The following is a 13,774-nucleotide window of genomic DNA, read 5'->3' on the forward strand; positions in this document are numbered from 1 at the left end:
CAAATTAATGAAATTGCATTGTTGATGATTGTGGGCAGGACGGATCTCCTGAAGCGGACCTTATATCTCTGAAAACACTTTAAGCTTGTTCATAACTGTTAAAAGGGAAAAATAAAAGTAAAAATGTGACTAAACTTCTGTATTGCAATCTATGTAAACAAAAAACAATTACCCAACAAGTGTTGGGTAATTTCCAATGTTTTCTCAAGTTCATCAAGAATAGATCACATCTCAAAAATAGCTTAGTGACCCTTTGTAACCGACATCATTGGTGCTGTTTAGTCTATTCTTGAATTGATTTCAATCTGACCACAAGGTTTATTTTTGAAATCAGCCTACTTCATATAGCTGAAAAGGTTCTATCATTTCCTTTTATGTGCCCAGCAGTAATCCTAGGCATAGCACTTAGCACTACAAAGTGCTAAGTGGATTAAACAGGGGGGTGAATTATTTTTCCATCTTGGGCCAGGTTGGGTTTCAATAGCTTTTTATCCCCAAATAAAACAATAAAAACATCTTGTATTTGAGATAATTTGAATCATTTGTTTGATCTGAAAATATTAAACATAAGTGTATGTGGTTAAATATAACCTGATACTGCTTTCCAGTTCTGTATAAATCCAATTCCCATTGCTGATACAGACCTATATGAAGTTCCCTTTATCCCCCCCCAAACCCTCAACTGTATTACCAGTAATTCTAGTTCCCAAGTTTCAGTAAAATGATTTAAAATCAGATTGACAAGTTTTTAAAAACTGTTGAAAGCCCCATTTTCAAAAATGGTTTAGTTAAAATACTAAACCATTACAATACAGAATTATTTCAAAGGTTTGAAGGGAAGGGCTTCTCTGCATCATGCAGCTTGCTCCATCACAGCAAAGTACCATCTGTAATCCTCAGCTCAAGCTGAACAAACCAGTCAACTACTTCAGTGTAGACAAATGCATGTTTGAACAGGATTTGAACAAGTGCAGTTCAAGACCTTTGATTTGAAGATTCAAAGGATTATCTGGAAAATGTAAAAACAGGTGCTTTAAGAACAAACCAGTATTAAAAAGAAAAACATTTACAAGTTGTTTTTTTTACTCAAGTTTTTATTTATTAATTCTATTTGTGCTTCTTATAACTTAATAGCACATAAACTGAATCCCAAACACCCTCAAATGACAGTGTGAGCAGTGTTGAATTCTTGTGACACCGGACTGGAGAATACAGTGGAAGAAATTAAAGGGAAACAGGGAGTGAGGGGGGCAAGTCCAAATAAAAAAAAAGAAGAAAAAAAAAAGGCACAACCAGCTTGTTGCATCCTCCATCAGTGTCTTGCTATTCTTAACCTCTTCAGGGAAATAGCCACTAATGACACCTCAAAATATGGTGGAGAGTGCACCAAGTAACTCACTTCTCCCCCCCAACAGTGGCCCTTTCTCATTATCGCAGGGGGAGGAGATTAAGGTGGACACCAGAAAGGAATGCTACCAGATTCGTTTCCCAATTCAAGTTCAACAACAGGACTTTTTCACAGCTCCCAAGATCAGGAGGGGAAAAAGAAAGAACAAAAAAAAAAAAAAAAAAAAAAAAAAAAACTACAGCTATATACACAGAATAAGATTCTCTCATGGTCTGTACAATTGAGCCTTTACATTATTTACCAATACAAAAAAAAAAAAAAAAAAAGCTGGCAACACAAACCTCCACTCATCTGTTCAAACAAAACATTGTTACAATCTCCCACTATCCGCCATCTTTCAAATTAAAGTTCACATTGTCATGGTAAGCAGGAGGTGGCGATGGGCAGAGGGAAAACTCACTTTCCAGCTAATAATGCATTTTCATTATGGGTGGAACTCCAGTTCATCCACACTGATTACTTTAGCTGGCATGGAGGGCAGTGGCTGCTCTAGCACGTCCGATCCAAACCACTTGGCCAGGCCCAAAGGGGGACTGGCCCCGTGTCGCTGAGAGCCGTTTGTCCGGTGGAGGCCTTGGTTCTGAGACGGAGCGCCTGGTAGGCCGGGATGCACTGCAACAAGGAGAAAAGGATTTAATGCTTTAGAGCTTCATGTTTTGCAGTCTTTCAGAAAACTGAGTCAGAACCAGAGAATCTTGGATGCGTTTTACCACATACGACTTCTAAACTTACTTGGCCTCTGCCCTTGAAGCTGCTGCTGCATGACTGCTAACTGCATGGGAGTATTTGCTCTGGGAGGTAGAAGTCCTGTTGCACTCAGTGGGTACAGCGGCTGTCCCAGCAGGGCCGGAGGTAAGCCTTGAAGTTGTGCAAGGTCAACATGCGGTGGAAAGATACCTTGTGAGTTCAAGAAAAAGCAGTTCATAAACGTCAAGTCCAAAAGTGATTAAACATAAATAACACTAGTGTTGGGCCGGTAGAAACCACTAACCTGCTTGCATGAGGGCAGGTCCGAGCTGCTGGGGCGAGATCCCCTGTGCTAGCATTCTCTGAACCACGTTTGGGTGGAGCTGAGGAGGGGGGCGCACCATGGGGACATGGGACAGCAATGGTACCGGGTAGATGGGACGAGGGAAGGATGAAGACGGACCTGGAGGTGCCATCGGAGTCATGTGGTGTCCGGTGGAACCGGGTCTCAGACGCTCCTGGTCTTTACTTTGCATGGTTTGAGGACTGATCTTTGTTCCCACAGACTGAGAGACATTTCCGTCCACTGACCCCAGTAGGTGGTTTGGAGAGCTACTGCCTGAAAGCACAAAAACCCTCAGCATCACATCACTGCTAGCAGGACAAAGCGTAGGCAAGCAGCTGCTCTGTACCATCTTGTGAGTTCGTGGCCGCTTCTTCTTTAGTCTCTGGACGACTCGACTGCTCGTCCTTGCTTTTCTCTTTTGTTGCGTACATTTTACGGATCACAGATGTGGGTGTAAACGATGGGGATAACTGCAATTGAAAAGCATAAAATAGTAAAATTACAAGTACATACTTTTCACTGATTACATGCAAGTAAAAGAATGAAAAAAAGCTCTTTACCGAAGAGTTTATGCTCACCATGCTAGTAACTGCGTTTCCTGGGGAGGTTCTTCCAGCAGGCTGAGGTCCAGGGGAGCGATTTACCCGCTGAGGCCTATTGGATCATGCAGGCATTTAAGTCATACACTGTATTTACAAACAAGGCAAGTTCATTTTAATTTTGAACTACAATACTCAGTCAAGCCAAAACATTAATGAACTTGAAACGAAGGAGGTTATTCTTTCACTTTTACGATTTTCTTCATCTGACCTCCACCTTGTTGTTGGGCACCAAAGACAGGCTATGCGACGGCACCAGAAGAGAACAGGCTCATTCTAGTTTTGGGTTCATTCTTCCCCAATCTTTGGCCTTTAATTTTGTGGCCTCAACACATTTGAGATGCTTCTCACCATTTGCAACAAATAGTTCTGGGATCACACCATAATGTCTTGGTGAGCTGCATTCCTCTGAAAAACCTTACCCAATTCCTACATTTCAGAATCAGTTAGTCTTTTTGGCTCATTGTCCCTGAAGAACATGAGCTGCCTAATAACTATACACACACGCCTTGATATAAAGGTTTAAATTTTTAGACCACAGATTTCCCACTCACATGTGTTTGAGATTTGCTTTCACATTTATACAAATTGGAGTTAGAAAACATGCATAAAATCATATGATCATTAGCTCAGTGGGCTAATAACTGCACAGTGCATTTGCTACAGAGCAAAAATATTTAAGATTACCATCACATTAGGTTAAGAAAAAAAAGCAGTAAATCACATATTCAAGCCAAATTAAAATACTTGCCTATTTCTGAAGGATCTGTCCTGCAGGTGTTTGTTGTAGCCTGACTGAAATGAAGGGTGGCCATGGAGAGCAAGGTCCTGCTGGAGAGCTAGGACTTCCAGATCAGCTTGATTTACAGGTAGTGAGAGCGCCCTCATCTGCGGAAACAAGTTACATAACCCCATCTTTAAAACACACAAAACTATCACACAGTATGGAGACTTTTCTTGACAAGGTGACTTAGTACAGAGTAAATTTATATGGCAAAGATTAAAGTGATTCTGATTTTATAAAACAGACCAATAATGCAAGTGAGTCAACATTAATAAAAAGCCACTAAAAAAAGAAAAATTCAGGTCCAAAAATAAAAACAAGATTGCAAAACTACAATCAATGAAAGCCTTTTAAAGCTCTGAGGAAAAAAAACGTTTCCACATCTCCTAGAACAAAGTGAAGTTTCATCCACACTAATGAATCCCAAACTCCTGCCACCAAAACAACCAACCTGCTGCTGAGAAGGACTGATGGACCTGTGGATGTCAAACTGTTCTGGTAGCAGAGACCGAGGACCAGCTGGAAATCCTTGAAGTATCAAAACAATTGTATCCAGTTTAGTTGAACACTTAAAACCACAACAAGTAAGCCTGAATAATTATTTAGAACACCAAACTTAGAAAGTTCAAGTAATGTCAGTCTGTCCTTTTAGACTTACCTGCAGCAGGTGGCATTCTGTTATTGAAGTAGTCAGGTGAGGGGGCCCGCTGTGGAAACAGAGGGGGTGAGGGGCCCTTGTGTAGTAAACCATGCAAAGGGCCAGAAGTCACGGAGGGCTCAGAGTTTCCCAGCAGACCGCCTAACGGAGTCGGGGAGCTACCACGAACACCAAGGAGCGCCTACAGAGAGACCCGAGTGACGTTGCACTTTAATTCAACAGACACATTGATCAGTGGGTCAAATTCTGTGATGTGGATTGCAGATTGACATGAATCAACCAGCAACTACAGGAGACATCCCAGTTTTCTAATACATACATGAAGTTTGTTTTCAAAAACCATCTAATCAGAACAAAGTATATTCAGTTGAATTAAAATTGTTGAATACAAAATTCCTCTTCAGACTCAGCACATATGCAGTAAGCATGCATCTTTCTTCTGCTGAAGATCTTTACATTGCAACAGTTTCTCCAACAACTCCAATGAACAGAATAATTTCCCTCCATGTTTCTATAATTTCTTGCAGAGCTTACAAAAGGAATATCACAATCCCTCTACCTGGACATATTTTGCAGTTTAATACCATCACGGCTCTCTCAAAGTTTTGCCCAATATTAAACTACAATAATCTTTATTTTGGAGGATTTGAGACTTTATGTTAATCCAAAACATGCATGATCAACCTTAGAGGGAGGATTGCACACACACCTGAAATATGTTTTTCTGTTGCTGAGGAGGCGCATTATCAGGGAGAGGCGCCACACTTTGATCCGAAGGTTGCTGCAACATACAGAAGGTTTAAAGTTGCGCTGCCACATTTTTTCCTTCATTATGTAAAACAAATCACCAAATCCATAAATCACACCTCAGTGGGCCTGTTTGAATACGGGAGGTCTGATCAGCTACCGTCAGATATAAATGTGTAATATTTGAACATCTGAGATGAATTCTCACTTAAACCTCCCAAACAGAAGAACAGGCACACAGAGATGAGTGAACACACGTGAAGCCGAGTCAACAGTCCCCTATGCAAGCTGCTAAAGATTTTGAATTATATTTAAAAAGAGACATTTTTCCCATGGCCTTTTACATTACTCTTATTCGTTTTAAACTTAATCTCATGTTCGAAGCAACTTGCACAAAGAACTGCAGTGATGAAAATTACCCACCAGGTAACCTCCAGAATGGTTCAAATTTATGCCCACCATCTTTAAAAAGCTTTTAAATGTCTGATTTTAGCTCAAAAAGTATTTCTGCAGCTTCACTGGGTCAGGCAGCATCTACTGCAAAACTAGAGTTAGACATGCAGTACGGAGCTGGTAGAAAACACAAGAGATGTACTTACATTGTTTGTGTTGGGTTTGGGGTGAGTTGGCAGAGTTCCACTTGCCTTCATGCTGCTGACCAGTTTATTAAAAGCAGACATGTCCGTGTCGCGGGATCGCGGCCGGCTAGCAGAGCCGCCGGTCAAAGCCTCCTCCAGATGCTCGGCCATGAAGGGCGTGCCGTTCCCCTTCTGTGGAGGAGACACCTTCTGCACGCGAGGCTCTGAGCCGAGCTTCATTCCCTTCATCCCCCCTTCAACTTCCTCCAGAGAGAGCACCACCCCTGAGCTGGCTGAAGACAGAGGGGGAGGAAAACAAAAATCAAACCTGGTTTAAAAATGTGAAAAGTAAAAATAGGCAGTTTCAACTATTGGCAACTAGATTAATATAAAAAGGTATAAGTCCAAAAGTAGTCTTGACCGATTCCATGTTTCTCGAATGCAGGCCGAGTCGTTACTCACTGCTTTCTCGTAGCCGTGCTTTGTTGACAGACAGCGTGGACAGAAGGGGCTTCAGGTCTACTTTGGCCTTGTGCAGCAGCTCCAAGATGTCCACTTTTTCCTTGCCTTCTGATAACTGAATAGGTGTGAAGTGTGACGCAGAGCCTTGGCTCGTAGATGAGCAGCGTGGGTCGAGTCCTTTAAAGAGATGCAGTCCAGAACAAATTAGCTTCCTTTAGATGGAAACTGGTTCCAACATTTACTCTGATGGGTAAATTCAGTAGAACTATGGATCCACAATGAGAAACAACTGTGTCCAACCTTTCTACTGTTACAAATAAGGAGACATGGATGTAATCAGCACAAACAAAATGTCTTTAATTTCCATTTGCTTTATTAATAATCTGGATGCAGCTGTCAGACTGGCCAAGTTTTATTTGTCAGCAGCTCATTACATTTACTCCACCTGTAATTAACAAACCTGTAATTTGTTAATTACAGGTTAAAATAAGCCACACTGGGGTGATCAAATCGCTTGCCTGCAAGTTTTTCCAGCTCCTCATGAGGGGTGGACCTCAAACTGCTGGACCGGCTGCCTGATGGGCTCAGGGTGTTAGAAAACCACTGACTGAAGCGGCTCGCCGTCACGGGGCCTTCTCCCAAAACGTCCTCGATCATCTGAAAGACAGAAACGGGAAGCCTTTCATGCAGAGAAAAGACGACACACCAAAGTGCAAAAACAAAACGTGAAACTTACGTTTAGTTTGTTTTCCCATCAAGCTAGCAGCAAAAGTGCCAGGATACGGGGCAGGCACCGTCACTGAATGAACCGCTTAGCATGCAGCTCCGATTTTATCGCTACAGAGCAGCTTTAATTTAAAACATGTTCTAAACGGAGGTACGATGGGCATAAATTTGGAAGGGTGACACCTTTAAAGCCTCATTAACCGCATGCAACAGCCCAAAAATAACCATTTAGTGAGTCACCACAGATAAGATCAAGGTCAGTGAGATCAAGCCAGCGCAGCAGAAGTAATCTTGGGCAGACGCATTTGATGCTTTGAAACAAAATTACAAAAAAAAGCTTCTTTGACTGGAAGATCGACATATGATGCAATTGAAGCCACAAGTGTCAAACGACAGATTCTGGCTTTAAAAATCTCGACTTCCAAACACTGCAGAACAGGAAACCAGATCCAGTAAGGTGGCTGCAAAAACACCCCTCATGTGACATCATTACCTTGATAACAAGAGCAGTGCCCCCAGTACTTACAGAGGCCAGTCCTGGCATGGTTTTCTCCAAGTTGAAGAATTCGTTGAAGTCAAAGTCTCCAGCTGACGGGTCTGGAAGAAGATCTGGATGGGGAACTTCTTGATCAGCCTGCAAAGCCACACTTTGCTCCTCAGCTAGCTCACCATTGCATTCCACTGCTGCAAGCAAAAACGTTTGACAGGACAGTCAGACCCATATCGTCATGCTGTGTGGCCTTTAAATTCAAGAACGCAGGGCTTGACGTGCCTTCCTTCACAGAGTCCGTTCGCTTCCTCGATCGCTTTGTTTTGCGTCTGTCCTCCTCCAGAATTTTGTCGTCAAATCCGATTAGCTCAATGGTCTCCGACTGGCTGGTGGGGCCGGCTGAGAACCACTCCGGCTCCTCCTCTGCGTACGAGTCGTTTCTTCTTCTTTCACTGAACACACGCTTGTCACCATATTCCCTCTGCAAGACATGATGCATGCAGAATCATGAGGTTTTCACAAGTTAGTCATACAAATAATAGCCAGGCAAAAAAAAAAACAAAACTGAATACTTTTATGAGTAAATGGACAATTATGAACTGTGAATCTTAATCATACATGTGGGTAAAAATGCAAGTCAGGTAGATTGAAACAGAAGACGCAAGAAGCACCACAAACCCTGAATCTTTTATCCTTGAAGTCTCTCTCGCGCTCCCTCTCCTTCTCTGGACGAGCTTCTCTCTCAAAGGCTCGAGCAGCGATGATGCGCCCACTGCCAATTCTGCGAGCGCCTCCGAGGCGGAGCGTCTCGTTTTCCTTATTTTCCAGCGGGCTTATTGGGCGTCGGGTGTTTGATGCGGATACAACGTTGCCTTGACAACCACCGCCAAAGCTTCGTCGCTGTGGGCTCAGTACAACATCCAGGTCGTCCTCCTTTAACCGCTCACGGGGATCTAAATGAATGGGGCAAAAATAGAAAGAAAACACCAAGTTAATCTAGATTTAAATGCAAATACAGTATTCACATTGAAGTACGAGTGATTAAAAACCTTAACCCTTTTAAAGGCCAAACACATTTTCATCATTATAAACCAGATTGACTAAACTGATTGTTTTGTACAAAAATATGAATTGAAAACCCAATTAAATATTATTAAATAACTAGTTTTAAAAGTCTGTGAATGTTTGAAACCAGAGAAAGATGATAAGACCAAAGACTTTATAAACTCTAATGATTCACCAGTTAGTCAAATCAGGCATTTATTTACCTGGGATTCTGCGTTTCAAATGACCTTTGTCATCCATGTAGTCTTTCTTAAAGCCTTCGATTGGGGAGTTTCTCTCTGAGGTCGGGTACAGGGAGGCATGCCATTTCTCTGGGTCCCAGACGCCATCACTGGATCAACAAACAGAACATTAAAAGGTGATGGACTGAAAGCCAACGTTAGCAAAAATATTGGAAAGTCCATTTACATGACATCTGCATGTAAATGTAGGTAGTTTAGGTTTAATGCAAATTCAGCACAAAAAATAAAAAATAAAAAAATGGCAAAGTATGAGACATGTTTGATCAAAATTTATTTCAAAGTAAAACCAGAAATGCATCATTACACAGAACTTTAAGCATTTTAGATGAATAGAAATGTTACTTTGTGAAACAAAGAAGAGTAAAATTATTGACTTTGTTTGCAGGTCAATTTTAAAATGTCCGTCAAGTGGACTAAAATAGGATAGGCCATGACTTGTGAATTCATACAAGTAGAGCTGTTCTCAAATGCTGTCTGAATTATTCAGGAGAAAGATCAAACAGCATTAAGATGCACATCTCAGAAATAATGTGTATATATTTTTTAATGTTATAAAAAAAAAAAAAGTCTGGCATCAAGAAGGAACTAAAAGGTAATCGTCAAAAAAAAATCTGGCTTCTGAAGAAAAATAGGACTTCAGGAGTTTCATAGAAGAGTCTATGCTTGATTTAAAAGGAGCCGTCACATGTACACTTTTGACTTGATAACACTTCACCGTAATCATTTAAAAGTAATCTTAAAAAAAACCTCAACAAATTGCATGTACTGCACAGTTACAGCCATATCTTGAATCCAAATGTTATTTTTATGTCATCCACATTTATATCATTGAATTAGCATTTTCAAAAAGGCAGTAAAGACACTGCAGTGCAACTAACGTTTTATAATTCAAGTAGCAATTTTTGTTTTCCCCTTGTGAAGCCACAATTTAAAACAAAAGTATCCTAGTTAGAAGGCAATGACCTGTTGGAGAAAGCCTGTGTGGTTGGAAAAAAAAGAAAGGAACTGAACACCAGACTGAGCTGAGAGTTATGTGGCCAGCTGATACAGATTTGAAACATCACAAACCAAAAGTTTTCTAAATGTAACCGAGCATTTACTTATCGTTTTTTACGGGGAGATTTAATCTCCCCATTATTTTCTGAAGGCAATAAGAAACTTGCTCCAGGGCAGGCTGAAGAACAAGCCTATTCAAAGCATTGTACGTGTCTGTACAGCTTTGTTTCGTGGCCTTGAGAGATATTTATGAGTCAAGGACAATCATCCATGAGACATGAATAATAAAGCAGTTTGAAACTAAATGTTTGGATTATTGCTGATTAACCTAAATCAAAAGTATTCTACAAACCAAGTAGTCCAGATAAAAGCTATGTTGGATGTAATCACAGTCCTCGTCAAGAATAAGTGCTGAAGTCTTGGAATGAGATTACTGAAATTAAGGTTTGCAGGCCCCCCTTACCCCCAAAAAACAGTTTGGATTTCTGTAAGTGCACAATTAAATGTTCATACCTGTCGTATTTTTCAGAGAGACATTCAGGCCGCTCATTGGAAATCGGCAGTTCCTTTATATCCAGAAGTTCCTCCTGAAAAAGAAGAGCAGTTGAGTTGCTTTAAAGCAGATCTCTGCATGATGCCGTCTTTGGACTGGCAGCAGTTCCGTAGAGTCACCTTGGTATATCTGAACGGAGCGGTGGCTCCTGGCTTTAGCTTGGGCTGGTCCACAGCCGTCTCATCATTCTTCTGCTGTTGCTGCTCACTGGCATCTTTCTCCATGATGGAAGACAGACTGAGTCAAACTGCTCCAAGCCCAAGAAGGTTCTGCTGGAAGAAAGATGCCAATATCAACAAAGTCCTGCTACAATTAACAGGTATGCTGCCTCCAGTGAGTCAACAGGAGCCATTTTGGTTTCAACTGCTGGATTTGGGATGATTGCTCAACTGGCACATTAACAATAAGCAGGATATTCTTAATGCACAATCATGTCACATTTTCCATTCTGATTAAAACTATTGGAAGTTTTAATCTTTAAGAGACAGCCAAATGTGTGAAGCCAAACAGACGTCCCTCCTAAACGAACATCGATTCTGAGTACACTGTGTTCAAAAATAATATAGTATTTATATTTTGGCCATACCTAAACAAAGATTCAACAATCTAGAAGAGGACACTACATTTGAGCCGCAAAACCCATTTTATTTAATAGTTTGGCAAACTGTTCAAGTTAAAACATTAAAAACTATAGAAGATTCAGAATGACACGTTTGGCTTTGAACAGGGATTCCAGTTGTTTAAGGACTCCTTCAGTTCTCTCCACTACAATTTTTAAAGCTAAAAATAACATTTGCTTCACAAACACACTTGACCTTTTGGTTGAGAAAATTATTAGAAGTCCTTCAGGTGATTTATATTTATCCCAACTACCAAAAACATCTACTGAAGGTTTTTGTGCTGAATATTTTTTGATCGCAATTTCACAAGTTTGAGGGTAAAATGAGGGACAAATTCTCCAGCCTCCCACATGCAACAGAAATGAAAGTTCAATCTGTAGAATGTGTGAAGGTTAATGACTTTTTTTTTTGGGACCATCAGTAATTCAAACGCAAGTTATGGTGCACTCTGAAGCAGTGTGCAAAAAAATAAATAAAATCAAATCAGTATTTATTGTGCTGGTAGAAAGTGTTCATCTTTCACACAGACCACTATAGCAGTTAAAATCAATATTTTAATTTGGTTTTATTCCTGATGTCTTGGCATGGTGATTTCTTTCAAGGACAGGAAGAAACTAATGGGAACTGTGAAGCGGTCAGGAAATCTGACTTTTGAATCTTGGCTTAACTCGCACAGCTGAAAATGAGCCCCATCTTAAGTGCTTACCATCACTTCCTTCACTGGGAATTTCAGTCTCTTTCCTCTAGACCACAAATCAGTAACTTTGCCAGCTAAGCACAGCTAACTTTGTACTCATCCTGAATTAAATTTGCCAGAAGCCACAAAACCTTTATTCAGTACTTGTGACCAGCAGCTATTAAATATCCCCCCCCCCCCCCCCAAGACAAAAAAGGATTGCAATCAGTATATTACAGTTGTTTGAATTCATATTAGTTTTGGTGTTCTGTAGCTTGTAGGTGTTCTCTTCAAAACCATTGTTTATTATAACTATCACAATAATTATAGAAACCACAGAATGCATTTCCCCTCACGTTCACTCAACATTTTGGTCTTCTGAGGAAAACAGAAAAGCCTGCAGAGCTACCAGCAAGTCTAGCAGCACAGACTTGCTGGTGCCACATCTGTATAAAGTAGGGAATAATGGACATTTGTTTGATTCACCACATTTTTTCAGGTGATTTTTTGTCCGTATATTTTAAACTTCATGCAGCATTTATTTCTCCATGTTTGGTACAATTAACTGTTATTTTAGAGATCCACTAATTATATCCATATTCATTTAAAAATCCAGCCATTTATTTTCTAGTCAATCCTGGAACAATTTGAAAAATGTACTACAATTTTGACCATTACTTCTCATACGCTCCTAAGTTTCTGTCAGCAGGCAATTGTGAACTAAAATTATTTTAAAAGTCACTTGGGAGAAAAAACACTTAAACACTTCTAAATTATTTAGATTCATCTACCGTCAGCGAAACGTCCGTGGCGACCACTTTTGTTGTTGATGATTGCTAATTAATGAGTAAATTGACAACAGCCAGCGCCGAGTGCCAGCGCAATCACCAGAAAAGGAAAAAAAACAGCTGGGGATAATTACCAACCTGTAGCGTCTGGACATTACAAGAAACTGTTTGAGAAAGATCAATGAATAAGCAAAAATAAACCCCAGCTAAAAAAAAAACCTCTAAATAACAGTAATCAGGAATTAGCATTCAAATAGGTTGGCCAAGTTTAACTGGCGCTACACATATAGTTTCTGTTTTATGCAGATGAGAGTAGAAGAAAATACACAAGCAGATAAATATTTATAAAATGTTTAGGCAAGAAAAAAAAAGAAAAACTAAAATAAAACACTTACTGGGTTTAAATGATGCGTGGATAGCTGGCTGCTCACGTTAGTTAGCAGGCTAACCAACTAGCCGGGGATAAAACCCACCCAGCGAGGAACAAATCAAGCCGGTCGGGCTATTCCGGTGGTTTTAGTCAACACACACTTCTGCAGGGGATGATTTAACGAAATAACACCGGTTCAAATAAGAAAAAAATTCACACAGAAACTGTGCAGTCTCTAATTATTGTCTGTCTCTTTCTCTGTTTTCGAAGTCGTAGCAGCAATTTTCCTACAATCACCGCTTTAAGAAGGTCCTGGGAGAGATTACATGTTGTCCGTCGCGCCTGTATAGAATTCGAGATAGTACTGTTTTAGCCTGCTTCAACTAAATTATTTTGCATATTTTTTACCTGAAATATATCAATAAATATTTCCATTGAGTATAGTTTAAAGCAAATTGAGTCAATGATGATGTAGCTTACAATAATTCTAAACCACGCTACAGGCAATATGTTGGACGTCTAAAGAGTTCGCTTGATTTCTTTGCCTTTGGGATCTAGTTCGTAAACATCAAGCTTTGGTTCAATTTCCACTGAATTATCCTACAAAAATTACAAATAAATTAAAACATAGATTGTGATTTGTGGAATCAGTTTTTCTATCGCTAAATTTTAAAAAGATGTAATTTGAAAGAATCTATTGTCTTCTTGATCACCTTATCTCCTGTTTATTTTGAATTCTAATTAATTCATTGAGATCAGATCACACAAAAAGAAGAAATATAGAAAAATATTTTTTTTCTTACCTAAAATCCAATTCAAAATCACTACCATGACAATGAAACATTATACGTGCTATGAAATTCTTGGATTTGGTCCCTTAAAATTGCAAAGTAATATTTTAATATTTTATAAATTTACAGTCGATGCATAAGTACTATGAAAGAGCATTTCCATTTAAAAAACATAATTACATGGACAT

The 13,774-nt window shown here is 39.9% G+C and overlaps 1 protein-coding gene across 3 annotated transcripts; it reads right to left on the minus strand.

Moving 5' to 3' along the window:
• Positions 1–921: 921 nt before the first annotated feature.
• On the minus strand, positions 922–13,386 carry eif4enif1 (eukaryotic translation initiation factor 4E nuclear import factor 1). 3 transcript variants are annotated; one of them, XM_008408790.3, is made up of 19 exons: positions 12,821–13,386; positions 10,461–10,613; positions 10,302–10,375; positions 8,754–8,881; positions 8,164–8,438; positions 7,768–7,966; positions 7,522–7,679; positions 6,788–6,926; positions 6,270–6,446; positions 5,829–6,100; positions 5,192–5,263; positions 4,483–4,663; positions 4,276–4,352; positions 3,792–3,928; positions 3,020–3,095; positions 2,788–2,911; positions 2,400–2,714; positions 2,141–2,266; positions 922–2,020 (listed from the first exon to the last, which is right to left on the minus strand). In XM_008408790.3, the coding sequence occupies exons 2-19, from the start codon at positions 10,563–10,565 to the stop codon at positions 1,833–1,835; spliced, it is 2,823 nt and encodes a 940-aa protein (XP_008407012.2). In that variant the 5' UTR covers positions 10,566–10,613; positions 12,821–13,386; the 3' UTR covers positions 922–1,832. The 3 variants fall into 3 exon arrangements, with proteins under 3 accessions (XP_008407012.2, XP_008407010.2, XP_008407009.2); XM_008408788.3 differs by having other exon boundaries at positions 924–2,020; positions 2,141–2,305; positions 10,461–10,610; positions 12,821–13,383; XM_008408787.3 differs by having other exon boundaries at positions 924–2,020; positions 2,141–2,305; positions 12,821–13,383.
• Between the last annotated feature and the right edge of the window lie 388 nt (positions 13,387–13,774).

This window comes from Poecilia reticulata, chromosome 5, assembly GCF_904066995.2.
Source record: "Poecilia reticulata chromosome 5, P_reticulata-male-v2, whole genome shotgun sequence".
Taxonomy (NCBI): Eukaryota; Metazoa; Chordata; class Actinopteri; order Cyprinodontiformes; family Poeciliidae; genus Poecilia; species Poecilia reticulata.

Bases quoted from the DNA above. Each gene is read 5' to 3' on its own strand.
- eif4enif1 (XM_008408788.3), bottom strand. From the start codon at position 10,565: ATGGAGAAAGATGCCAGTGAGCAGCAACAGCAGAAGAATGATGAGACG. The intron at 8,882-10,301 runs GTATGAACATTT...TTGTTGATCCAG, and splicing joins CTCTCTGAAAAATACGACAG to TGATGGCGTCTGGGACCCAG. The intron at 2,912-3,019 runs GTGAGCATAAAC...TTTCAATTGCAG, and splicing joins GAAACGCAGTTACTAGCATG to TTATCCCCATCGTTTACACC.